Source organism: Oncorhynchus tshawytscha, linkage group LG11, assembly GCF_018296145.1.
Source record: "Oncorhynchus tshawytscha isolate Ot180627B linkage group LG11, Otsh_v2.0, whole genome shotgun sequence".
NCBI lineage: Eukaryota > Metazoa > Chordata > Actinopteri > Salmoniformes > Salmonidae > Oncorhynchus > Oncorhynchus tshawytscha.
This window is the reverse complement of record NC_056439.1, coordinates 17,287,801-17,300,300: the sequence shown is the minus strand read 5'-3', so window position 1 is coordinate 17,300,300 and position 12,500 is coordinate 17,287,801. Positions and strand designations below refer to the sequence as shown.

General features: G+C 40.5%; 1 protein-coding gene across 1 annotated transcript; it reads left to right on the top strand.

The window, feature by feature from the left end:
* The first annotated feature begins 4,458 nt into the window (after positions 1 to 4,458).
* LOC112261528 (pre-mRNA-splicing regulator WTAP) lies at positions 4,459 to 12,111 on the top strand. Its single transcript, XM_024436932.2, has 8 exons — positions 4,459 to 4,641; positions 5,250 to 5,293; positions 5,432 to 5,487; positions 5,584 to 5,642; positions 5,757 to 5,884; positions 6,122 to 6,300; positions 7,367 to 7,521; positions 11,123 to 12,111. The coding sequence occupies exons 2-8, from the start codon at positions 5,267 to 5,269 to the stop codon at positions 11,689 to 11,691; spliced, it is 1,173 nt and encodes a 390-aa protein (XP_024292700.1). The 5' UTR covers positions 4,459 to 4,641; positions 5,250 to 5,266; the 3' UTR covers positions 11,692 to 12,111.
* Positions 12,112 to 12,500: the final 389 nt, after the last annotated feature.

The following is a 12,500-nucleotide window of genomic DNA, read 5'->3' as shown; positions in this document are numbered from 1 at the left end:
ATGCGTAGAATTGCAGGAAATTAACGCTAAAAATTGTTCCTCTCCTCTGTGAAGAGGAGGCCTGCAAAAATAAGTGTGTGTGTGGGGGGGGTGATGATGCTTTAAATTAAGCTGTGACTATGTTATACACAACAGCATTGCTATCCATGAATTCTATTGGAAAATGTATATAATGATGTTCATACATACCATACAAGAAAAGGGCACACTCTCCTGTTCTTCAAACCAACTCCCAACGGTTCCTGGTGAAAGAAACAAACCAAACTCTGAGGGCAACAAAATAGTTATCCTATATAGCCATTATAAACATTTACACTGCAGAAACAGAAATGTCACAAAAGTAAAGTTGAGCTAAAAAGAACATGGTTTGTCCAGGGCAGGAGTTGGGCTGGAGTGATGTGATATGTCAATGAATAGTGTATGAATGTTGAACCCGAGACAGACAGGTAACTACAACTAAATAGGTTGGTGAGAGAGAGAGACGTCATCGCAAACGGAGTGTGCCAAGCCAGACAAGCCAACAAGACTTGTTCTACCAAGTTACTGCAGCTTTTTTAGAAGACATTAAAGTTCAGATATGCAAACACATACAGCACATTCGAGGAATCCAATGTGTCTAGTAATGTAAGAAAAGATGGTAATGCCATCTGTCTGACTCAGACTTCTCAAAACAATTGACATTGGAAAAGGAACTAAAAGTAGCTTTGGGAATTGTGACTAAATGTGGGTTGGCCAAAAAGGTATGAACAGAATTAGGCTATTTCTTTGTAGGCAAACAAAGACATGCGCTAATATGTGTGAGGCCATGTGTGTGCGTATGTACGGGACAACAGGAAGCTAATCAATACATTTCAATCGATTTTCGTTCTAACAAACAAAAAGTCAGAGCTTCTCAATGTTGTAGGAAGAAGAAGGATCTTCCTTAAATCATTCATGGGGTGCTGCTCCGGTGGGGAGCCCAGCTCAGTGTACATTTCTTGGTAGACATCTTGTGTTATTGCGTTTATCTGGGTTTAAACATTGCTTTTAACTTTCAAGGTTTCTGACTACATGTTTCAAGTGATTTATCACACATTTCTAAGGAGGAATGTGGTGGGAAAACAACCTACATCGAACCACATGATCTAACAAGGACTTGTTATGTAAATGACCGAGCTCTTCTTCCACAATAAATAAAATAGGCATTGAGCAAAAAGCATTGATTACGGTTGTATTACTCAGTTAAAACACACTTTAGCAGCTAGTGTTCCATACAAGTTCCACTGAAAACTAAAGTACATCTCACCAGCTCATCAATAACACATGCCCTCTGTAAGCCATACGTCTAACGTCTAACGTTGCCTGTATCCAATGAAACAAGTCTGTCAATTATTTAGGCTTTGGTTCCAGCCAGTGTTGCATGTGTCATCCTCATTATGTGAAGGTATCGCCTACATCAAGAGAAAATACATGGATTCAGGTCTGCATACAAAGAATGCATCTACAATACATGTGTAATGCGAGTCATAACGATTTGGTACTGGTCTCCCTTTCAACTGAAAGCTACAGTACCAAAGATTTGTTGTATAATATTGAGTGTTACTGTATAAACAGTAGTACAACACTGTCTTATGTTGCTCACAATACGTTATTATTAGGTGGGTATCATTAAAATACCTTTTCTATCCTGTTGCTTTACCTAAGCTTATTGTGTGCAGACCAGACTGCGCACATTCCGTCTAGCTCTTTGGAAGGAAAACTAATTCTGCCAAGCTCTTCAGAGGATTCTAATGGAGAACAATAACAAACGGGTGGTGTGTGACTGTGTGATGCCCACGTTAACATCAACACGCAAGTCCTCGTTGAGAGACTGGGCCTTTAATTACATGATTTAGTACCAGGCCTCGGACTGAGGGCCGAGGAGATTTGAAATGTAGTCTCTTATTGCGTCCCAATTGGCACCTTATTCTCTATATAGCGCACTATGGGATGCCATTTGGGACGGGCCCTCTCTCTCCTGCATGGCCAGTAACAGGGTCACCACCCAAGCAGATTACTGACCTACCTGTAACTTATTCTCTAATGTGTGGTTAAAAGAGGACACCAGGAGACATTCTGGTCTGCAGGAGTTGACACTGAAGGCTCATGATGCCAGCCAGCTCCTCTGTCGTGGGTTTTGTCCTCTTCATGCTCGTCTTTCTTGCACTTCTCTGAAGAATGTGAATGAAATGATTTCCATCACTGTGTGAATAAATGTTATCCACCACAGAGTCTATATGAACACAGACATAGACAGGGATGATTTAATGGTTTAAATACATAGGTCTGTACTTTGGTCAGTGGTTAATTTAATGAAATAGAAATATAGATATAGTTATACGGCATGTCAAAGCTTTCATTTCAAATACCGTAATTGGCTCAAAATGACATTGTAATTTTCATATTGAACGTCTTCACTATGTGTATTACTGTGTTAGAGCAGGGACGAGTAGTACTTACGGTTACGTTACATCAATGAATATGCATGAGGTTGCAACTGAGCCCTCACAAACGACACCTTTCGCAATGCTGTCTAGGGTGACTACAGACTGACTTGATACCAACCATGCAATCTTATCCATGTTAGCCCACGCTGTCCAAAGCCCTTTCATGACTGTGAGACAGACGGGTGATGGCTGGCGATATGTTTGTGCTCCAGTGGCTTTGTAGGTATGCCATCTGATGACTGGGGTGTAATGTGTCATCCTGTCGTCCTGACAGTCTCCTGGGGATTTTAACCTGGCGTATTAAAGGCAGAGAGAGAGAGGCAGAAGTATTGTCAATAGGAGTGCATGTTTTCTACCTGGCTTGGAGAGGGATAGAGAGAAACAAGGTCTATTGTCATAGGACTTCATGTTTTCATGTTAATTAATACCTGGTGTTAGTAAGGGTGACATGACTTTACTCATTATCATATTCACAGTGTGATGACTGGTGAGACTCTTCGGAAGCTAGCGTGTGGTCCATATCAGGCCTAGTAATACCACAGATAAAAGTTACCAGTACCTTTGCTAATACCAATACACCAGTAATTGTAAGATTGGATTTTTAGTGTTTATAGCAATGGTTATCAACTGTACTGCAGGGATGAAACGTAAGTTGCAAAAAATGTAGGTTGTGCTGGCAGCTGTAGAGAAGTATTTGGGTGTTCGAGACTTGACGTCAGAAGAGTTACAGGGTGTGTTGAGTGGTGGTGTCTCGTCCTTTCAGGCTGTTGGCCTGAGGTAGATAGATTTAAATAGTGGAGTAGTGTGGTGGGTTTTTAATGAGTGTAGATGGTAGGGTATTTGTTAATTTATTTCCTTGTTTTTATTTATTAAAACCTGCTTGGGCTAGGCGTCCTGCTAGGGGGACAACTTCCGGTGAAACTGGAGGGCACGCAATTCAAATATATAATCATAAAAATGTTGGATATTAAACATTTAGGTACAAATAAGAGTCTTATATCGGCAGAAAGCTTAAATTCTTGATAATCTAACTAACCGATTTACAGTAGCTATTACAGTGAAAACATGCCATGCGATTGTTTGAGGACGGCGCCCCACATCAAAATATTTTTCCACCGGCACAGGTTTCATACATTCACAAATAACAATTAAATATTCACTTACTTTTTGAAAATCCTCCTCTGGTTTGTCATCCAAAGGGTCCCAGCTATAACATGTAGTGTCATTTTGTTAGATAAAATCCTTCTTTATATCCAAAAAAGTATGTTTAATTGGCGCCATCGATTTGAGTAATCCACTCATTCAACATGCAGAGAAAGGAATCCGAAAATCTACCCTTAAACTTTGTTTCAACAAGTCAAAATACATTTCTATCTACTCCTCAGATACCCTAAAATGTAATCAAATTATAATATTTCTTACGGAAAGAAGTATGTTCAATAGGAAACCGATTTTAGCAGGTGCGTCCTGTCTTCGTGGCGCGCAAACACAAATTTCCAAGACTGTCCCTGTCCTAAAACTGATATTTCTCATTTGTTTTTGAAGTTACAAGTCTGAAACCTTGAACATAGACTGCTGACACCCGGTGGAAGCCATAGGATTCCAGGGAGCTAATTATCAATATGACCTTTTACTTGTCTCTCTCAAAAAATAACATCTGGTTGGTTTTTCTTTGGATTTTCTCCTACCATATCTATTGTGTTATATTCTCCCAAATGATTTTAACATTTCTACAAAAGGCAAAGTGTTTTCTTTCCAATGGTACCAATTATATGCATATCCTGGCTTCAGGGCATGAGCAACAGGCAGTTTACTTTAGGCACGTCATTCAGGCAGAAATTGGAGAAAAAGGGGGCCTAGCCCTAAGAGCAAAGTATACGGGAGTTCTACTCCAGTCTAATAGGGGGCGGTAATGCAACATTTACATTTATTTAACCTCCTCGAAAATGAAAATGAAAAAGAAGACGTCCCTAGCCTCGGACACGCGCACAATCCCACAAATTGTTGTGACGCTTTCACTCCTCGTGCACGTGCGTTTCCTTTCCTGTCTTTCATCACTTTGCGGCGACAACATGGAGCCAGAAACCTAAGTCTCTAAAAAATATACCAAGATAGACAACTAAACTGTTAATGCATAATTTGCCTAACTGACCAAGTTCACCTTTCAAGCTTACAGGTGAGTGTATTACCAGATATTAGGTACAGTAGCTGAGCTTGCTCAACCAGCTAGTTAGCAAGAAGCTACCTAGCTCTGTTCCAGGGCGTTACGTGCGGCTTGAGCTTTCTTCAACACGCTGCATATAATCCGTTTTTGATAAATGACTGTCTTCAATATATTCTCGTTACTCGCCAAAGTAAAGCTGTAATTTATCCGAAACATGAACTACTTTGTTTACAGCAAAATTAGCTCTGGTCCATGTGCATGCGTCGTAGTGCAGATCAAACGCATGCGCATAGACCAGAGCTAGAAGCTACCGACCTAGCAATATTGAAGTGAAATGAGCTCGTTTACCAACACTAGTATGTAGTTAACTAGCTATATTATGCAATATTTCCCTATATTTCATAAATATCTGCTAACTACTAACTATTATGTGGGCTAGCAGACGTTACGTCTACCTAACCAGCCTGCTAGCTAGCTAACGTTAGGCCAGCTTGCAACATTTTAGAGAGCTAACTAGGTCGCTAGCTAGAAGCTGCTAGTGCTACAACACTTAATTATAAATAACGCTAGCTAACTAAACTATATAATGATCAAGCTCTGATTTTATATATAATTTCAAGGTATCCCCAAGGCCAGAATGACTGAGGAACCTTTACCTAAAAAGGTGAGTTCAAGAAGTAACGTTGCCCAGGCTACATTAATCTTTCTCAAGCTGGCTTTTGCCTCAAGTGACTACCTGGTCAAGACCAGAGTCAAAAGTCTCAGTATTAATACTGATCTATTATTCCATTTGCCTATCAAGGTTCGCCTCAGTGAAGGTGATCTGAAGACTTTGACCAGAGAGGAGCTCTGTGAAAGGTATTGCTATAAATTAGCTAACTTTGCTAGTGTGCAAGTCTGCAAGGTTACTTTTCTTCATATGCACCTTTTATGAATAGTTTAATATTCTTTCAGGTGGAAGCAGGAGGATGCTTATGTGCAGATACTTGAGACAAAATACTCTGAATTGAATTGTAAGTAACGCTGGACTCTTAAATGTTAACATGCATTATTAATGCCCATTGAACAAATAGTCTCTTCAAAGGTCTGCAAAAGCAACTGAAATGTATCCTGTTTTGACTCTGCAGCAAATGATGTGATGGGCCTGAGGGAGTCTGAGGAGAAACTGAAGCAGCAGCAACAAGAGGCTGCCAGGAGAGAGAACATCCTTGTTATGAGGTTGGCCACAAAGGAGCAGGAGATGCAAGAATGCACAGTGAGTATGGTCATGTGGTGTTCTGTGTCTGAAGTCCATTGGTTTGAGTTTTCCAAACCCTGTGTGAAAATGTGAAAATTGTCACAAATCAAGAAACAACAGTTGGTAAGTAACATATGTCAGGGACATATTGTAATGGGGAAACTTGATTTACTGTACCTACTGTTGCTCTTTTTTGGGACCTGAGTGCCCTGGTTACACATGGTTGACAAATGTATTATTTTCACCTCTTTTCAGACCCAGATCCAGTACCTGAAGCAAGCCCAGCAACCCAATGTGGCCCAGCTGAGATCTACCATGGTGGACCCTGCGGTCTACTTGTTTTTCCTTAAGATGAAGAGCGAACTGGAAGAGAACAAAGACAAATTGGAGCAAGCCCAAAATGAACTAAGTGCCTGGAAATTTACACCTGATAGGTAAACCAAACCAAAATAACCCTCGATCCTCCAGCCAAAGACTGTGCCAGCCAGACAACTGACTCTCTTCTGCAAGAATGCAAAATGGAGGGAAAGGAAGGCAGGAAAATGCAATACGCTCAAACATGACTGTGACTTTTTTTAAAGGAAAGAGAGACAGATCAGATCAGCCCCACTACTCCTCCTGCATATGTCATAAACTCTTTGTCAGGTGAACTGGTTTCAGCTCTGAGTGACCCTGTTAAGGGGCTTGAAGGAATCGGGACTGCTCAGAAGAGATGGTCACTGTCACTCAACCTCCAAACCCTCTCCCGCTAGGAACATTGCTATACTTTGTTTGGTTTGATCTGAACATTTCAGTGTGAATGGCTTAGGCCTAGATCACACAACTTGTCTCCTTACTTAGTACATGCTTTCTCCAATAAATGTTAACTTAAACTAATGTTACCCCATTCCACATAGAGTATAGATATTGATTTAAATTAAAGAGTTGAAAATGGAGGAACTTGCACAAGGCCCAGTCCAGAGACTGTTAAACACTAAAGACATTTGTTATAGTGATCCTGGGCTTGCTTCAAGGAGTCATCTTGAACACCTTTTTCAGTAATATGAACGATACCCAGGTATGACTGTTTCATTTTATTAATCGCTCAATAATCCAAACTTTTTCTGTTCAGTTGAATTGTGCAATGTTTTGACAGCGCTGTTAAAAGCAGGCCTGTGTTACCAAGGTCTAGTTCAGATGTATGTGTTTAAATGATTTCACTGAAATGTTGAACTTTTTTTGGGCAATTAACTAGTTCATGTAGCAGTGTACGCATTTGGTAAGTCAAATGGGCAAAATGTATATTGTATTATATGATATAGGATCAAATTGCCTTGAATCTTGGTTGCCATCACGCTAATGCAGATAGTACTTGTTTGCTGTATGAGTTGGTATCTTAAATAACCCACAATGATATATTTCAGGGACTTAGCATTAGGGCTGCTGGGACTGTCTTTTGTTGTCATGTATAGTTGTATGTATAGTCCATCATGTTGACGTTAACCCCTGTTTCCTCTGCAGCCAGACCGGAAAGAAGTTGATGGCTAAGTGCAGGATGTTGATCCAGGAGAACCAGGAGCTGGGCAGACAGATCTCTCAGGGTCGTATTGCCCAGCTGGAGGCAGAGCTGGCCCTGCAGAAGAAGTACAGCGAGGAGCTCAAGAGCAGCCAGGATGGTGAGTACTGTAGTCTCTCTATATCCTTAGCTATTTCACTATTTCTGTGTGGTACACAGGGCTCTAAATTAAAATAAATCATTGGGAGCACCAGTGCTACCAATCTTTGAAAAATTAGGAGCACCACCACAGCAAATTTTAGGAGCACAAGAAAAATCAGTTTTAGTCGATTGAGATATAGCCTTTATGAATCCTTACTTTTAAAGCACTTTTCCTTTCTTTTTGTTCCACCAACTGTTTGCAAATACTGGTAAAGTTACCAGGTTGTTAGTTGGGCTGCGCAAAAAAAATGTGATTTTCAACCAAATGTTGTGTTTTGGCTTGCGATATAAAGCAAAACACCTGGGTGAACTGTTGGAATCATAGAAATAGAATGATCTATTCTAATTCTGTGGTTGGTGTTTGGCATTACAACAAATAAAAAAAAATAAAAAGCCAGATAGGAGTTAAAACCTGTCTGGGAACGGAACCCCTCGCCAAACAGCCAATGAAATTGCAGAGTGCCAAATTCAATCAACAGAAATCTCAGAAATCAAATTTCTCAAACATACAAGTATTAGGCACCATTTTAAAGATACAATTCTCGTTGATCCAGCCACAGTGTCTGATTTCAAAAAGGCTTTACAGCGAAAGCACCACAAACGATTATGTTAGGTCACCACCAAGTCACAGAAATACACAGCCATTTTTCCAGCCAAAGAGAGTTGTCACAAAAGCAGAAATATAGATAAAATTCATCACTAACCTTTGATGATCTTCATCAGATGACACTCATAGGACTTTGATGTTACACAATAAATATGTTTTGTTCGATGAAGTGAATATTTATATACAAAAATCTCATTTTACATTGCCGTGTTATGTTCAGTAGTTCCAAAACATGCAGTGATTTTGCAGAGAGCCACATCAATTCACAGAAATACTCATAATAAACATTGATAATAGATACAACTATTATACATGGAACTTTAGATAAACTTCTCCTTAATGCAACCGCTGTGTCAGATTTCAGAAAAACTTTACGGAAAAAGCATAATCTTAGTACGGAGCTCAGACGACAAATCAAGCCAAACAGATATCCACCATGTTGGAGTCAACATTAGTCAGAAATGGCATTATAAATATTCACTTACCTTTGATGATCTTCATCAGAATGCACTCACAGGAATCCCAGTTCCACAATAAATGTTTGATTTGTTCGACAAAGTTCATCATTTATGTCCAATTACCTCCTTTTGTTAGGGCGGTTGGTAAACAAATCAGAACGTGCGTGCAAGTCCAGCGGAAAGGTCGGACGAAAATTCCAAAAAGTTATATTACTGGTCGTAGAAACATATCAAACGATGTATAGAATCAAACGATGTATAGAATCAATCTTTAGGATGTTTCTATCATAAATCTTCAATAATGTCCCAACCTGAGAATTCCATTGTCTGTAGAAAAGCAATGGAACGAGAGGTAACTTTCTCATGATCGTGCGTCACGAGCTCGTGGCTGCTGGCAGACCTCTGACTCATTCCCCTCTCATTCAGCCCCCCTTCATAGTAGAAGCATCAAACAACGTTCTAAAGATGGCTGACATCTAGTGGAAGCCTTAGGAAGTGCAACATAAACAATATCCCACTGTATCTTCAATAGGGGCTGAGTTGAAAAACGGCCAACCTCAGATTTCCCACTTCCTGGTGGATTTTTTTCTCAGGTTTTTGCCTGTCATATGAGTTCTGTTATACTCACAGACATCATTCAAACAGTTTTAGAAACTGCCCAGAGTGTTTTCTATCCAATACTACTAATAATATGCATATATTAGCATCTGGGACTGAGTAGGAGGCAGTTTACTCTGGGCACGCTTTTCATCCAATAGTGAAAATGCTGCCCCCTAGCCCAAACAGGTTAAGACAGTGTAGGAACCAAATTGTTTGTCAGTGTTTCCCAGGGGATCACATTTGAGTAGATGTTGCATTTAGAGTAGCCTATCTGATTCAGAACATGCCGTTGAACAAACAACAAGCTGATCTATACCACCACTGGTAGCAGCCTGCATTAGAGTTAATGTTTTCTTTGCCCTAGCTAGTGCATTTAGCTAAATGGCATTTAGTTAGCCAGTTAGCAATTATCACAGGGCTCTAACTTTTTACACAATTTTTATCAGTTGATTGCATCAGCACATGATTGGGTCGCACCAATTCTTCACCACTGCGCGCGATATTGACCTGCATTCCATCCAGAACCAGGCTAATAATGACTAGCCATCTTTTAAATTAGCATGCCCTTGCAGGGCTTGGCATTCAGGTTAATTTGCAAGTGGCACACCTGCAATGAAAAGAGTACTGGTCTGGGAAAGCAGATAAAATGTAAATGATACATGCATTATCTTTAATTTGTTGGCTTGGGCAAGTAGCCTACAGCCTATAATGACCTACCCTCAATACACAAATAATTACATTTGAAGTTGACTATCATATTTACATGAATTGTTTGGAAGGAAAAAAAATAATCTTTGCACAATCTCAAAGGGTGTGTTTGTCACTATACAGAAATCAGTTTGATCTTTTGGTAAATTCCGTTCTCCTGGGGATGTATTTTTCCAGGTTTGAGTTCTCACTCCCAAAAGTCCTTGTTTTAACAGAACCTATTTTTTTGGTAGTTTTTCTAACTCCACAACAATGCTTAAACCATATCAGGAGACCACTTTTGAGGTCTGGTGACAATGAAGTGAAAATAAAAACATTTGCAGGGTGTAGCTGTCTGTTAATTCAATTGTGTGCCTAGCAAGAGACCATTGTTTGTCTAGCAGTGTTTTTGTACTATACAAGGCCATATGTGATGGCAGAGTTTGCAAAACAAATGCCCTGTGATTGATCCATATCATCATGATTTCGCTCTGCCAGGTAGGCCTACTTTGCAGTCAACATTTAGATTACCATCGTTTTCGGCACATGCCAGCATCTTTATACTAACTCGCAAATAAAAAATAATTAACTAACTCACAAAATAATAATAAAATAAAGAACCTGATGATTCCTATTTAGAAGCAATGTGAAAAGCAGCATTATTCTTGTTTTGGAAGAATATGTTGAGTGCATGAATTGACAACATGCTGAGAAAACAAACAGCACTGAGGAACTGTGTGCTGCCTGCTTTCGAGGCAGAGGGTGGGGCTTGGTGTGTGTGTGTGTGTGTGTGGCTTGGGAACTGGGAGCAAGCAGCCGTGGGAGGCAGCCTGTCTTTTTTGAACAGTGTAGAGAAGAGTGTTGCGGCAAATTATTGTTACACATTGAATTTAAAAAAATATGATTTACATTTAGTCGCACTGGTTTTCCCAAAATATAAGTCCAGGTTGCACTTTAGAGCCCTGGTGATACATATTTGATTAATATGTTATTCAGTACATTATACAGCTGCCTTGATATGTTGTGGCGCTGTCAGTCTTCCATGATAATATAATTTACTGTCATTTTTCCATGCTAATATAATTTAGCCACTTTGTAAATCACTTGGGATAAAAGAGTCTGCTGTCAGTGAATGCATACATTTTTGATATGGGTAATTGGGTATGTGTGCACTGCTGTAATATTGTGTCTCTCTGGTCTCCACACAGAGTTGAACGACTTCATCATCCAGCTGGATGAAGAGGTGGAGGGCATGCAGAGCACCATCCTGGTCCTCCAGCAGCAGCTCCGGGAGACCCGCCAGCAGCTAACCCTGAGAGAGAGCTCTGTTCCTGGGTCGGCCCCCCTGGACCAACACCCAGAGTCAGAGGCTGGCAAAGACTGCGTGGCAGGATTGGTCAAGGCCAACGGACCAGGCAACACCGGCCCCTTTGATAGGACAGAAACAGCTCCCGGCCCTTCCCCTTTCACAGAGGCAGAGACAGGCATCAATACGGAGCAGGATCAGGAGTCCCTACCGTCTCCATCTCCCTCCACCACAGGCACAGACTCCAAGCTCTGTAGCCACTTTAGGACCATAACGAACCAGCTTAGCGAGGGCTATGAGACTGTAGACTCCCCCACAGGTAGTGATACCTCCGTCACACAACACTTTATAGAGACAAACTCAAACCAGGACCCTCAGGAGGACAGGATAGTGGCACGGACTAGTTCTAGCAAAGGCGGCAGGACTGTGGGCTCATGCTCTACCCAGAATGGGTTGAATGTTACAGGGTAGGGTCTCAGATATTAATGGCTGGTTTCCTGGACACAGAGTAAGGCTATTCGTGGATTAAACTCTCAATGGATAGAAATCATGCCTCAGAATACTGGTGTAGGTTACTGATGAAATGTTATGTATGTCCCATCTAGAGAAAAGGTTCACCAGTACTTGTTGAATGTGATAGACATTCATCCAGATTTTTTTTATTAGTACATTGTCTGTTTGTGCACGTATGATGTGTTATGATAACAAGGCGAAGTCAGACTTGTACTTGTTTTAAGTGTAACAAGTTGTCATGTGCTGAATACTTTCGTTTTTAACTTGATTATGATTTCCCGTTTATTGTGAAAAACAAATGTTTACAAAAATATGACATCCTGAATTTGTAGATGTTCGTTCCAGACTGAAGTACAATAAAGATTGTTTTTAATGTAATGAGCATCTCACTTTGTATGAATAATCAGATGCAGATTGTCATTAGGTGAAGTGTCCAGATGGACTAAGATAAATTGATAATTCAATAGTTTGATTCCTTTCTCTATGTCCTTTCCTCCATGACTGATCATGCAGGACATGAGAAGAGATCTTATCCAGTCCCTTCATCAGAGACTAGGAAAGGAAAACAATGCAGAGTATTGAGAAATCCCCCTAGATGGAAGGAGGCTTAAAGCTAAGCTACTCTCCTAGAGGCTCAAATGTAAACTCAGGCCATCTCTAGTCCCTCTCTGCCAGTCATTACACTCACTATATTCTTCTCTAGAATGGTTTGATTAAGGGTCGAGGCTTGCCCACCTCCAGCCAACCGGGAAATACTTCCATCTAGT

Excerpts from the sequence above, each read along its gene's own strand:
- LOC112261528 (XM_024436932.2), top strand. The coding sequence starts at position 5,267 with ATGACTGAGGAACCTTTACCTAAAAAG. Across the intron at positions 5,294-5,431 it reads AGGAACCTTTACCTAAAAAG|GTTCGCCTCAGTGAAGGTGA; the intron begins GTGAGTTCAAGA and ends TTGCCTATCAAG. Across the intron at positions 7,522-11,122 it reads GCTCAAGAGCAGCCAGGATG|AGTTGAACGACTTCATCATC; the intron begins GTGAGTACTGTA and ends GTCTCCACACAG.